This window comes from Cyphomyrmex costatus, unplaced genomic scaffold (assembly GCF_001594065.2).
Source record: "Cyphomyrmex costatus isolate MS0001 unplaced genomic scaffold, Ccosl1.0 scaffold166, whole genome shotgun sequence".
In the NCBI taxonomy this organism is placed as follows: Eukaryota; Metazoa; Arthropoda; class Insecta; order Hymenoptera; family Formicidae; genus Cyphomyrmex; species Cyphomyrmex costatus.
The window spans coordinates 418,375-433,753 of record NW_017275674.1 but is presented as its reverse complement, the minus strand read 5'-3'; the positions used below and the strand labels follow the sequence as shown (position 1 = coordinate 433,753).

At 36.0% G+C, this 15,379-nt stretch overlaps 1 protein-coding gene across 1 annotated transcript in view; it reads right to left on the bottom strand.

Annotated features, from left to right (window-relative positions):
- LOC108771840 (homeotic protein empty spiracles) overlaps positions 1-13,146 on the bottom strand; it is a 43,893-nt gene extending 30,747 nt beyond the window's left edge. The window contains exon 1 of the mRNA XM_018537219.1: positions 12,213-13,146. Coding sequence (XP_018392721.1) covers positions 12,213-13,146 — 934 coding nt within the window. The remainder of the gene's footprint in view (positions 1-12,212) is intronic.
- Between the last annotated feature and the right edge of the window lie 2,233 nt (positions 13,147-15,379).

The following is a 15,379-nucleotide window of genomic DNA, read 5'->3' as shown; positions in this document are numbered from 1 at the left end:
CAGAACTACTCGGTACTCCCAAAAAATTTTCCGACGTGGGACTTGGAAAAAAATTTTTGATCAAAAATTTTTTGGGAGTACCGAGTAGTTCTGATCAGAGTTTTGGACGGTCTTCGACGAGTTCTGTCGAAAAGTATCAGGGCTCAAAGCGATTGGACCAACGGTTTCCGAGATATACTCACTTAAAAAATTGTTGATCTTCTGACAAATGTCGCTGTATCTTGCAAACCGTTGGTCCAATCGCTATTTCACCTTACAGTTTTCGATAGAATTCGTCGAGAACTATAAGAAACGCTACTCAGAACTACTCGGTACTCTCAAAAAAATTTTCAAAGATTTCCACTATTTTTTTTAAACTTTATTATATTTCAAAAATGTTTTTTATGTATCAAGAACTCTAGGTATTCACAAAATACTTCTGTTAAGCTGATCAGAACTATGCGACCTTGAATTTCGTTAAAAAGTTAGCACCCCATTTTTAAAAAATTATTAAAAAATGATTATTAAGCGCATATGTCATTAAAAATCATAGGAGAACTCTTCGTATCGTCAAAAAGAAGCAGAAATTATCATCAGAACTATTGTATCTAAAAATTAATTATTCAAAAATTTTTAATTTTTTCTTTAATATTCGAAAATTTTTTTACATATCAGGAACTCTAGGCAATCGCAAATTGAAGCTATTAAGCCGCTCAGAACTATTCCACCTCGAAATTCGATAAAAAGTTAGCACCCCATTTTTTGAAAATGTAAAAAAAATGTTTATTGAGCGGAACTCTTGTTATTAACTATAGGGAACTCTTCGTTTCGTCAAAAGAAAGTGGGAATTCTAATCAGAACTCCTGAGTACTACAGTTGGGGTGCTAACTTAACATACCCGCTGATCATATTACTTAAATACTTCAGTGTGAATTTATTTATATACATCCAATTCTGTAACTATAAACACCTGCAGTTTGATAAATCCGTTTAATAAAAATATAAGATTAATAAAAATGATCATTAACTAATATCTATTTTTCGTAATTTATCAAAAAAACTTAAAATCTATCAAATCTTTAACAATTAATAAGTACTAATAATGTAAAGTTAAAGACGTTTGTTGATATAATTATAATTTTCGCAAATGACATTTATATTCATAACAATTAGTTTTACTATTGCTAATATTTCGGTCTTACTTTGTGATGGCACGATTTACAAAACTTAATAGATTTTGGAAAAATATCGACTTAATCTTTATAATAATTTCAAATATGTAAATATAAAATATGTAAGATATTTTATTGTAAAATATAAACATACTTTTATAAAAATATAAAAACTCAAAATAAAATTGTATGACAAGTAAATTGAAAATTTAAAGGACTCTTTTATATAATAATAATCAATAAGTTAAACAAGGGCGAAGTAAAAGTCAAATTACAATTAAAAATCTAAATAATTCTGATAATTTATTCTAATATATTGCGAAGAATATCACGTAATTAAAAATTGTATGACTACGCTATTATCAGCTATATAAATGAATAAAAAACTAACATCAGTTATATTTGGCTTTTTATAATGTTATTAGCACGCACAAAATAAGATGCAATTTGTTAAATTTTCTTGTCTTGTCATTCATTATTCATTTTTTTCATATTTTTGTCACGGAATGTTGCTTATGTTAAATAATATAAAGAATTAATAAGGCATGATCAAATCTAAACGACCGGTACTCATTCAGCAACTCTCCCTCGTATATATATTTAAAAAAAGTAAATCAATATCACATTTATCTATGTTAATTATCCATATTAATTATCCGTATTAATTATTCTAAGCTATAATTTAAATAATTTAACACCACCAATATAACTCTGCTTATATAATCAGCGATAATCGAAGATTGAAAACGGTTCTCGCTAAGAAAAATTCCAAAAACAGAGTTATCGGTAGTCCGACATATAACGAGATTTAGATATCTCTGAAATACACATACTCGAATCTACGAATCTGGAAGGGTTAAAGCGGGAGTTAGAGAATTCCGCTTGGCCGGCCAGCTGGCCGAAAACCAGTCGACCCCAGCATTCCGGGTGTACGCACAATAACGATAAGCAACGTGGGTAAGTGAATGATTACGCTTTAATTACACAGCAGCAGAGTGCATGTACGGGCGTTCGCCCCAAGCCCGTCTGATACCGGATATCAGCAATTTCTCGCGCGATCGACCGACGTGGAAAATGCGCGAGGCGCGCACGATTAACGACGCGGTGCACGGCCGCCGAGCCGATTGTTGACAATAGTATTACATTTCCGCGAGGAGAACTAACCGTTGGTTAAGAATCGTTAACAGAAATGGCATTTACGTCCGCGAGAAATCGCAGGATCGAGAGAGTCGCAGAAATCTGTTATTATTTAACGTTCAGACACACTCGGGCTATCTTGTCGTTTGCATTAGTCCACGTTCGTGATAACGCTCAATTAAGCCCGCGGTGTTGCAAATGAAAATGATCCGTCGTTTCACAAACGAGTTAGAGATTTACTTCTTTGCACTGCGGAGTATCGTTACCTCCGTCGCGCAACTCTGCCTACTTTCTACAATACAATAAAAGTGCACGATGTACATGTCATTACACCACCTAACTGTAAATATAAATTTTTATTTATTAACCCTCCATCGAAACAATGCTTGAAAGCACGATTAATTTTTTTATCATAAATTCTGGTAGATAAATTTACAAATAAGTAAAATCCAAAGTTTCTGTGATAAAGTAAAAACATGTTAAAGCACAAATGTGTAGAATTTTTTTTCAGATTTTTACAGTCCAAAACAATGTAAAAAACTATATTAAAATTCGAAGATCCAATTATATGTTGCAGGCTAAAGACTATAATATAACACAGTCCAGCCACGAGCGGTTATGTATATTAAAACCGAAACGAGTAAGAGAGTATGTATATTATCTCTTTTCTATGCTATCTCATTTTAACTTATACTCTTACTGATTCTGATTTATAAAGTCAATGAAAACGACGAGCCAATAAAAAATCATTTCGTGGCCAGACTTTGTTACGCAGATCCTCTATTGCAGACGAAGAGTGAAAATTTCATATTGTCGACGGAAGATTGATCGTAGAAGAGAGAGAATTAATTATAATTAGAACTTAAAAAAATTGTATTAATGTGCCAAACAAAATTCCCGCGTAAATACACATATCGTAGAGAAGTTCTCCAGGTAATAATTTTAACTACACAAAAGTTCATTAAACGAGATTTATTCTTTCGTGCTGAAATAATTTGCGTTGTACCGATACTATGAGGCCACGAACACTGATTGCCGCGGGCAATATGCAATCACCGTCGTCGACCTCCGCCAATATATTTGCGTATACACTCTCATTGAGAGATACGCAATATATTGGTAGCTCGATCACCTGCGCATTCATAATCGCATTCCCGCATGAAAAATCGACGACGATACGATGGTGTATACTGTATATCATACATTATCATTGCGAGAATATTCAAATGCACAGCGTGTCCGGTATAGCTAACTAAAAATAGCGCCAATTAGAATACTCTCGTTCCAAACAACTAAATATTGGTCAGTAATACGATTGATCGACCATGTGTTGCTCGCCGATTGACGAAAGAGAGTCGAACGAGAAGTGTCGCTGCATAACCAAAGGTTATGATACAGTTTCTCGACAATTGAATAATGGTAACCCTTTCTAAGAAGAAGTTGATCCTTAACGAATCCCTCACATAAAGAGAAATGTGAAGGAAAACGTTTACAAGAAAAAGAGAATGGAAGCATGCCTTCAGCCCATTATTGTCGATCGGCGACCTTCCATATGGCGATTCACAAGAATAAATCGTCATTATTGCCTTGTTGACAGCTTTTCGACAACAAGGAATAAAATTTATATATTTTATATTATATATGCTTTTTTAACGAATACGAAAAATCACTCTTGTCAAAGTGTATTTATTTTTTTCTCACGAAAAAAGAGCATTTTAAAACCAAACAATAATCGAGATTAACAGATTCGAACGAATTTGAACGATAAATTTAAAAAGATCAATGTGCAATTTTAAAATAAACCTTACAATGTAAAATTATCACACAATGTAAGGAAAACGTTAATTATCAATTTCAAAGATAATTATGCGTAATGCTTTATAGACACGTTACTTATTCAGAAAATAAATCCTTTAATATAAACACAATGTACAGTGTTTTTCTGTATTCAGTACACGATAATCGATTCATTTCTCAAGATAATATCTAAATCTCACAATTTCCATTTTTATTCGCTTTTCACAAGATATAAAGAAAAAGATCATATATATCAAAGTCGAGAACACGGATCATATTTTTGTCAAATGTCGAATACTTATGGGATATAATAATATTTTCTAAGATATTTTACGTAAGTTTTATACACTTTATCTTTACATTTTTCGATGTTATGAGTGCAATCTCGCATTTTAGTATTTATAAGATTCATTTGTGAATCGAATAAAAAACGTTTGCTTGAAATTTTCCATCATACTCAATTACCGTTTCTTAGTGTATTAATGCCATATATATACATATATATATATATATCTGTATATATCATTTCAATTATCGGCATTTGCATGGAAGCTAAATTGCACAACACTGTTAGCCATAATGACAGATCCAGATACGCACGCATCGATCCTTTCCGCGAACGTTTCTCCACCACAGGAGCAACTTTTTTCTCTCGCAGCATATTATAAGCATATAACTACAGTCCCGTCTTTCGTGTCTCTCGCAAAAAAGAAAAACGAAAAAGAAAAAACGTAGGCTACTTAATAAGCCTCGGAGATCAATCTCGGGAATAGCTGCATCGGGAATGGCTTCTCTCCCGCTAATATGAACTTTCTGCAAGCGTTACATCGACGCGAACGGCAACCAGCGCGAGATGTTACACGCAAATCCGTGTGTATTCACAATCGCGTCTTTCCCGAGCCTGGATCTTCATTACAGGCAATTAGAGCCGCGCCGCGGTGGTCAGCCGCGTTCATTCAAGCGGGGATAGTCATTAAGACGTCCCGCGAGTCGAATTTTCAAAAGCGAGCACAGGAAAACACGTCGAACGCAATTTGCCGTCAGTGGTGATTAGTACCGGCGAAAGGATGGAAATGCCATCGAAATAACGCGAAAAAGCAAACAGCCGCGCGGAGGAAAAAAAAAAACATTGAAAGAGACTGGTAGACTTTTCTCATACGAAGAACGAGGAATCGCTTCCTTCGAACCGCGCCATTAGAATACGACATGCACAACGCAAATCCCACTTGCAAAAATTTTTCCTAACCGATGTTTAGCGCTGAGCACTATTAAGTGGGATTTGCAATCGCGTTGCCGACTCTAAACGCGCCGTTAAACATAGCATTGTTTTCGCATCGCCGGCGATTAGGTTCCTCTCAAGGATGAGAGACTATTTGTTATCAGAAAAATCTCAGATGTAATTGCAATGGTAATACCTGTCGGCGTCGATAGCGGAATGTTCTCTACCGTATTTAGCGATTGATTGAGTAAACGGAGATTGAAAATGAACTGCGAATTAACTGAGATTACATGTTACATCAGATAAAAAATTGTTACTCTTTGAGCGTTTACGAGAAACGTTGTTTTTCTTAGTAAAAATGACTTCGACCATTCTTTGAATAGAGATTCAAAATAAAGCTGATTTAAGATTTTCGATTTGTCACTGTTTCATTAATATCGTGTCCGAATCACAGTTTTATTCCTCAATGCAAAAAAGTCGATCCAATCTTGCAATCGCTTACGATATATAAACGTAATAGATTATTCATTATAAAACTTTATTAACATATTCAACATTAGTCACCAAAACATGGCGACGATCAAATATTACGTATCATATGCATATCATGTCACTAAGGTAAATCCGAATTTCACAAATTACAAAAAAAAATGTTTTAAAAAATAAAATTTAAGAATATTTGTTGCTTATACGTAAGTTTTTCGCGTTTCTCATACACTCGTCTCAAATTAAATTACCTATATAGGTATCTACGAGTATACACTATTTTCATCAGCACATTTCTTGCCCACATTTTTTCATATCATAAGTAAGTCTGTGTTCCGAAATCACATTCTCGCATGTCATTACAAGAGCCTAGGATCTATACAATTGATTCTATCCTATCACGAATTACTTGTCGTAAATTAATTTCTATGCTAATGCCTAAGTTAAAATATTAAAAGTATTTTATTGTTGCTTTTAATATAAAATTATTTATTCGGCGCGAACGGAAAATTAAACCAATAAATATGTTTACGCAGGTGGACGGAAACGTACTGTCTTAAGCACGATTCATATCATTTCGTTTCCATATTCAATGCGTAAAAATAAAAGTTACTTTCTAACAGCCAAGATTTTAATTCGCGATATCGGTTTCTAAAAATCAGTGTAATGTAGAAGCGAGCGGTGAAAAAACGCTGAGGGCAATTAATCGTTGCGGTAATGTCCGTCAACGTAGAGTGGCCGGGCAGGAGATTCAGCGAGAAGGAAGTTCTCTTTGCACCATTAAAAGCCTTTAAAGACGTTGGCAGGCGGGGTTGAGGCGAAATAGGCTAGAGAAAATAATCAAAGGCTCGCTTATATGTCGAGACGGTTGCGCGCTCGAGATCGAGCGTATATTCGTGTATTCGGACGTACGAGTGTGCTATAAAATAGCGGGGGGAGGGAGGATCTCTCGCTCTTCTCAACGGTAATTACCGATACCGACTAATTGCTAGATAAGCGGCTGCCCCTTCTACGTGACTGGACCTCCGATCGGCTGCATCGCGATGTGTCCCGGTGTTTTTGTTGCATCGAAACCCGATCGCCGCGCGAGACCTCGCGCAATTTCTAATATATAGAAGATATTTATTACGGCAACATCGTGCGTAACACTGCCTTGAGTACACGTTAACGGGTCAACGCTTCAGCATGAATAATCGCTACAAACCGAAAAAGCCGATGGGGAAATATCTTAATTGATATCTGGAAGCACATCGTTTAGAGTTTTCAAAAACGTAGACTTTCTATGGCAGAGTCTCTAGATGAGAGCTTTTAAGAAGAAGGAAAAATTTGCGCTGCGTTTATTTGGTAAATTTGATTTCAATATAGATAAAATTAATATATTGATCATATTGAACCAATATAGTAATTCTAGTTATTATTCATAAAATGTGTGATCTCTCTCTCTCTCTCTCTCTTTCTCATCTTTTTATTTATACACATTCAATTGCGCGCACATATATTAATTTTCAAAAATTTTTGTATTTCATTATCATCATAATTTTGAAAATTTTTCATTATCCTGAATCTATCATTTATCTTATTATCTAAGCATTTCAAAAAATTTGTTCTCAATCAAAGAGCGCTCAATAAATAATATAATACATTCTCTTTCTCTTTCTTTCTTCATGTTTTCAACTCTATTATTTCCTAATAATTGATTTTTTATAATTGTTTTACACTCCATTTTTTTTAACTCATCCAACGCTGTTAAGTAAGAGTTATTTTTAGCAGAGTTGCCCTATTCTGAGTTAACTGATTCGACTTTCACCATTTTAAGTTTTTTTCTGCTGAATCACTCCCAACAAATTTACAATCCTTTCGCTGTCCGTTCTTCTCGTAATATTATCCCTTATGGTCAATCTAAGGATCAATTTCTTGTAGCTATACTTTCTAATTTTATTGTTGACCTATTACTGTTACCATTTAGCTGTCTATTATTATGTGACAGTAGAAATGGTTATTAAATAATTTTTTGTGTTCCTAAATCCTATACACGATTTCTAATTCAAACATTTATCACTCTAATGTTACTATAAGTTTTTAGATGCATTTTTTCGCTGGTATTTGACAATATTGATTTTTTTCCCTTCAATATGTCTCCTCTTCAATATGTCTCTAAGTATATGTCTCCGAATATAATTTGTAAATAAAAAATTAACGACTATAGAATAAATCAAGATTCTCTTTTATATTCGCCCTAGCATTTCTAGTACTCTAAATGCTTACTCACGTCTGCGAAACACTTATAACATTCCGTTTCGCTTATATATCGTCTATAATGCTCGCATTTCGTTTCGCCTAAACATTTTGTAGTGCCATGTGTTCGGATACATATAAATAAAAGGAAAAGTCTATTGTTTCTGTTTTTTGTTCAGTAAAACAATAATTCTTTGTATATACCATTTCTTATAATTACTTTAGAAACGTACTCCGAATTTCATTTAAGTTAATTTAGACGATGCTTATGTAGTAATTATCATTTTTCCAATTAATTCGTAGAAAGAAATCTAAGATTATTTTTATCATCGCATTCTCGCTTTTACACCTATTTACTATTATCATTTAAGAAAAAAGAGAGATTTAAAAAAAAATGTACGTGTGAAACGAGAGCTAATATTGAATGGGAACTTTTCTTGGAAGAAACTAGTTTCGTTTTCGTGGACATATTTTTTAACCAAATGGCACGCTCCGTATACGTGCCTATTGCGGTAAATTTATGATAATCGTCTTCTCTATCTGCCGGGGACGCTCTATCTTCTCTGAACTTGCCTGCCTCTTGTGGCGAACCACATAAGTAACACTAAACGGCCTGCGTTGTCTGATTGCCGATCAGTGTATCTTAAGTAGTTTATAAGAAGTTTGCAAAACAGACACTATTTCACTGCTTAAACATCAAAAAAGATTCGACAAAAACTACCTCAGCGCAAACGGTATTGATAAACAAACGTCCTTTCCAGAGCAAGAATGAAATAGATCCATAAATTGCAAATAACTAGGAAATAAGTATAATGCCTCTATAAAATCCAGAACTAATAACTCATAATCAAAATTAATTGGCGGAAAAAACAATATGTTTGAAAAATGTAATAATTTAACTAAATGTAACAATACCAAATACAGTATCTTTTTTAAGACGGTAATGTGAATACACAATAAATCGAAAAAAGTCCCTGAACGATCAAGCTGGATCTTCAACGGTTAAATAATTCCGTGTGAATTTATATACTATATATATCTATTCCAAAAATATAATAAATCTGAAAATAATTATGTACAAAGTATGATGAACAATGCTGCAAAAAAATTTGGATTCTAATAATCAATATAAAATAATAATTTTAAGACTTATGATTTGCTTTATCGATCTAACAATCAGCTCAACATCCTACATAATTTTTTCAATAAGTTTAACAAAATTATTTTCAGATTTATAACTGTAGTTAAATTTTTATATTTCAACAAAATTTGTTCATATGCTTACTTTAAAACAAGAATCCAGCAGTTGATCAATTCTTAAATATTCGTATCAACAATAGTTGACTAATTCATTATCCGTCGGCAATAAACGTCGTTTAATTGATGAATGAGATATATTTATCGGATAGATATGACGCCGATTACTGTCTATTATTGGTCCTCTAGAACCTTTATTAAGACTCAAATTGATATCCCAGCATTGTCGCTTTTCCTTCGCGTCATAAACATTAAATGTGTCTCTTCGTGGTATACCTCAGATTGTTCAATAATACATATTAGACGACAGAAATCGTTATCTCGGCGTAACCGATAAGCGGCGTCATCTATCATAAAGTTGTGTATATGCGTGCTTCGGCATCACGTGAACGAGACAGTCGAGCCGCGGGGAGCCGAACGAAAGAGGAAGAACTCTCGGACGATGCGACGATATTTCTTCTATGTTTCCCATTAATAGTACGAACGGCGATAGGCACGTAATTGGATTGGCGCTTATATCAACGTGGGGAAATAAATTAATTAGGATCTGGGGAAAACTGTGACACTTGTTTTGCCCGGCGTGGCGTGGCGCGTGATAAGCAACGCTATACCGGGGAGGGGGACAACATTACAAAATACTAATTACGAAATATTTGCGTAACGCAACGATGCGCGTATAATGTAATTAACTCCATTATACATATATACATAATTATCAATATTGAAAATGGAATGCGCGACCGCAATCTCATAATTTCACTTGGTTTTTTTAGTTGAACGGTGTATTTATATACATGTCACTCATTTGCTATTACATAACATTGACATCTTTTAGTTGCTTGCAGAAAAAAGCAGAAAAAAAGAAAGAATGTACTTTTGTTCCTCTGCAGTCATTACATCAACATTGCATTTCAAAACTAATATTACAAAATTTTAATAATTTAAAACATTGAAATTTATTTTTCGGTAAACCTTGTTTTCTAAGTTGCATCGCTGTTGTAGCAAATAAGCAACATGAATATTGAATAGTCGACGATGTTAGAAAAATCACCTATCAGAAGATTCGAATTCGATTCCCAAACCTATCACTCCGCACAGATAACTTTAATAGGATAACTTTAATATATTTTCTATAATAAAACTATCATAAGCGAAACTATACCATTGAGAAAAACAAAGTCTGCAAAATATGAATTTAACTTCAAGATAATTAAAGATAAACAAAGGAATACTGTATTGTCCTTCACAGAATAATAACCATCAAACAATAACAATAAATAATTTTAAAATCAAGCTCGGATTTTTGGAATGGGGGCTAGAAAAGCTTATAATACACACAACTCTTTTTCATAAAAATTATAATAAAACTAGTTTAAAAGTTTCGATTTGTATCAAAGCAGTGTTGATGATATAATTGTTGCTGATTGAAATTGATGACTTTAGAAACATAATTATTGCGCTTTTTCCCGCATAATCAGGCATCATCCGATAACATTCGAAAAAATATGTTTAATGTACTTTGACATATTGCTGAATTTATTTGAAATCTGTCTTTTATTGTATTTCTAGAATACACTAAAACTTCCTTCTTCGCATTCGCCAAAAATGCCAAACATACGTATCTATTCCACTTTAAGTTTCAAAAGTACATATATACCTAGTTTAGCTACACAGAGAATAAATCTAATATAAATACATAAAACTTTCAAAGTGGTTTCTCCAAACAAATAACCTTCTCTTATAAATATGTATTATTATATTTTCTGTGTTTACGCTTCGATCTCGCGTGATTTGTGATAAGAAATGTAAATGATAATTTATCTGTATTGAATGATTTTCACGTAAATAAATTACTACGCTATAAACTTGATGTGAATATAATTATATCTACAAGTCATTTTACCGAAATTTTTAGACACTTAAGCTGAATGTTTAACGTGATAAAATACATATAATCGGTAAACTAAGGTCAAGTGAGTTTTCTAAATCATTTGGCTCTTGAATGATCTTAACTTCCAAATATAAACATTTATCGACAATCAGCGCTCTTTTTCATATTGAACAAAATGAATATTTTTATTCGAATAACATTTGACCTTCGCTAACGTCACAACGCATATAAACTCCAGTTACAAATAAATCATTCGTGGATTTAATTAAACGTATAAAATATATACCGTTTCCTTATTTCAATAATAACACAATTAAAAAAACAATTTTTTTTTTTTCAGAAAAAGGAAAAAATTATTATCTTTTATATAAAACAGAAAACTTTAGACAGAAAATTATTGGTGAATCATGTAATATCGGAGAAAAAAGAATGCATTCTCTCTCTCTCTTAACGTGTCACTTTTGTCATTTTTGTTTCACAATCCTTAAAAAGCCATCCTTTAAGTTGTAACAGTTTTAACAATTTTTTACGAAGTTATACGTTAGCTCACTTTTAATAATTGATGGATATTTACTCAACTTATTCATGTATAATGTGATACAATTCAAAATGTAATTTCACATTTTTTAAGTTGTGTCACTGAAGCTACTAAGAATAAAATCACATGTTTTCGTAGTACTTTCAAATTGCATAAATTTACCATAAAATATCCAATTAAATCTTAGATATCAAAGGTCACGTTAAAGGTTATTGTAGAACAAAGAACACAAATAGCTGAATTATTTTCTAACTGCACATATACAACCTCGGTAAAAAATATTAGGCTCTTATATTTTTTAATTCACCAGAAATTTTCTTACCTGCATTGTTATCTACTGATTACTGGCATTATATAAGTTTAAAGGATCTTTGTAACAAAGAATAATTTACATCAAGTGTCATAAATTAGTTTTTGAAACTTTAAATAATGACTAATATAAGATGCCAAACATTTTTAGCGTATAATAACAATCGTTGTATTGAAAAAAATAAAGCGTACCTCCAGGAAATCTGTGTGGAAAAATTCTACCATGCCTCGAGAGTAACCAAGGGTATAGGGGATAGCTGTCTCTAGGCGGTTGATGAGGATGAGGAGGTGGATGTGGCCCGCCGGGGGTCCCACCATGCGGATAAGGCCCATGTGGCGGTCCATGGGGCGTCGCGCCGTGATGCGCTTGGAGCGCCACCGCGATATTCGCCGCCTGGAAGTGCTGGGCCGCAGCCAAATTGGCAGCTAAAGCCAATTGCTGCGTGTGATATTCATTTTGACCAGTCTGCGGTCCCGCGGGACTGTGGCTGGCTGGTAGTCCATATAGAGACTTGAGCTGCTCCGCGGCCATGACCGCGGCCGTCGCGGCGCTAGGTGGTGGCGCGAGGTAGTTCGGGCTGGGCCTGACCACCCCTGGGGGCGGTTGGGGATGCGACCCGACCGGTGAATCCCCGTGTGGTATCCTGTGCGGCGGACTGGGGCTGTTGTTGGGCGTGGAGCCGCCGCTATGGCTATGAACAGTTGTTCGACTAAAGTCTAGATGTGTCGCTGTCAGATTGTGATGATGCGGAATACCATGGTGATTGGTACCATGAAGGTGATGATGACCTCCTCCGCCGCCGCCGCCGCCGCCACTACCAATAGTGGCGTGCGACGGTGTCCGTCGTGAATTCGGATACGATTCTACAGACGAACTCCTAGAAACTGGTCGATCGGAGCCTTCAGAATGAGCACCGGGCGATCTCGTGGCGACCCGGCGCGACCGCGGCGAGGACGAGCCCTCAACTATCTCCATCGGACTGCCATCGATTTCAACTCGCTCCAGGCGGTCCAGGCGATCCGCCTCACGGCCTCCTTGCCCGCCGCCGACGATCGAGTCGATGCTAAAGCCGATCTTCGGCTTAGAAGGCACCGGGACGATTGGCGTCGGCGCGAGCGGCATCATCGTACGATTATCGTACGCTTCCCAGGTGGACAACCCACTTTGACAGGACCAACGGATCTGTGAACGCTGAATCGTCGGGATTAAGTTCGCCGCATCATCGCGGCCACCTCCAAGCCGCTTTCCTCGAATCAATCGAAGAATTCTGCAAGAACGGAGAACTTGTGGATTTTTTATAAACACTGTTAAATTATCACTGGAACATTCCGATTCCCACCAGAGCGTTCCACTTCTAGAATGAATCACTTCTTCAAAGTCTATATCTCTTCGCACAGTTGCTAAAGTATCTTCGATCTCTCGATAATTATTCTTTCTCAGAATATTAAATTGTTTGTCCCGAATCTTCAAACGATCATCTACGCGATGTCCGTTACTCCGTTAGATCGACACCGGTTGTTTCGGCAGTCACTCGGCGACGGACAATTAAGTCCCAGCCTCTTGTTCACGCATCACTAACATATGACAGATACATACTCGCGTCGTCTCGCGCCGGTGTCGCTAAGCCACGCACCAACGTAACTCAACTGACGTAATCCCGTCGTAATCACGAACGTCGTCGCACTGACTGGAGTCTCACGACACTCACTCGTATGTCACGTTCGACACTCTCCATCGATCTGCTCGCGACACGGACTGACGAGGTTCGACGAGGAAGAACGCCTTCCTGGGTAGAAGGTCGAAAGCAGCAGGCACACGACGCGCTACGTCCTATGAAATTCAGCTCTCGATTACGAGAGAGCTAACACCGAGCGCCAGCTCTCTGACGGATGTTTCTGGCACGAGCGCTTGCTAGTGTTTGAGCAAATTACAGGCTAACGAGGCGCGCTCGCCCCACCGTAGTGGGGGACCACGGTCCGGTGGAACAGCCCAAGCAACCAACACCCCACTAGGACTTCCACCGCCCGAGCGATTCCAACGTCGTCGACGGTATCAACATCAAGTGGAGGCCCCAAGTGGGGGTTTGAATAGGGCGTTGCTCGATATTACGAAGGCGTATACTCGCATCCGATTGGTGAATTTGCTGCGACACGGAAAGCGGAGCTGGATGTGAACACGATCGTGGCTACCAGAGTTCCAGCAAGGTACGTAGAAGCTGCAGTGGGGCGCCGCATTAGTCCGCGATGGGCGTTAAACCAACGTTTTTGTCGTGCGATGAAAATGAGTCGTTTAATTAATACGTCTGGCTCTCGCTCTCGCTTCCACCCACGTTTCCTCGTTTCTCTCTTACCCGCCCCCCGCCCCGCCCCCTACCCCATTCTCCATCTCGTCCATTCCGCCTCGCAGGAGAAACGAGGAGAAGAACTGTTCGTTCGTTTGTGGATTGTACGGCTCTGCTTGCTTCTTCGGCTTTCCTCTCTAGTCTACTGGAGAGCAATAAAATCCCGCCGGAGACACGGGATTCGAATAAAAAGGTGTGAAAAGGTCAAAACAGTAACGATGCTCAGAAAATTACGTTGAAGCAGAGTAGCTTTTTCTTTATATAATTACCGTCTTTATATTCTTTGTACAACGTACTTTTTTTCAATGAAAAGGTACTTTATGTGAAAATGTACAATTTAAAGACTTACACCGAGAAATTGTATACTTTAGCCATTATAATAATTATATTCTATACGAAATGATGTTAAATGAAAATTAATGGGAAGGTAGAACGGTCATCTACATTTAACACTTTGAAAGAGAGTTATTTTAAAGCATAACTATAGTCGAAAGTCTTAAGAATTTTCTTAAAGCGTGAAAATATTTACTAGCGCGATGGTCACTGGTGTCTAGCATTGTATTGAATTGTAATCAATTTCAGCAAATAACATTTGTCATTGAATTAGAGAGAAACATATTTCATGTGATTTTAAGCTAATTTTTCAACCGTACGATCGATTGCAAATTTAGTGAATTCTAATATAATGACAGATTATACTTGGACATTTTTATTCGAAGGACAAGTGAAGATGAGTTTAACTATAAAATTGTAAGTTTCTCTTTTCGTCGTTGACACGAAAATAGTGTATAAATAGATTCAATAATAAAAGATAAATGAGGACTCTGAAGATGGAAAAAAATATTTAAAAAAGATGAAGATCCGTATTTTAATACTTTATTTTATCGATAAATGTGTACACATTTAATGATATGATTTACGTTACGTCTACTATGGAATTTCAGAAATAAATGCGAGCACTTATCAATAAAAGTGAGATGTGAATATAAAAATTAAGTTCTCAACATTAGCTTAAGC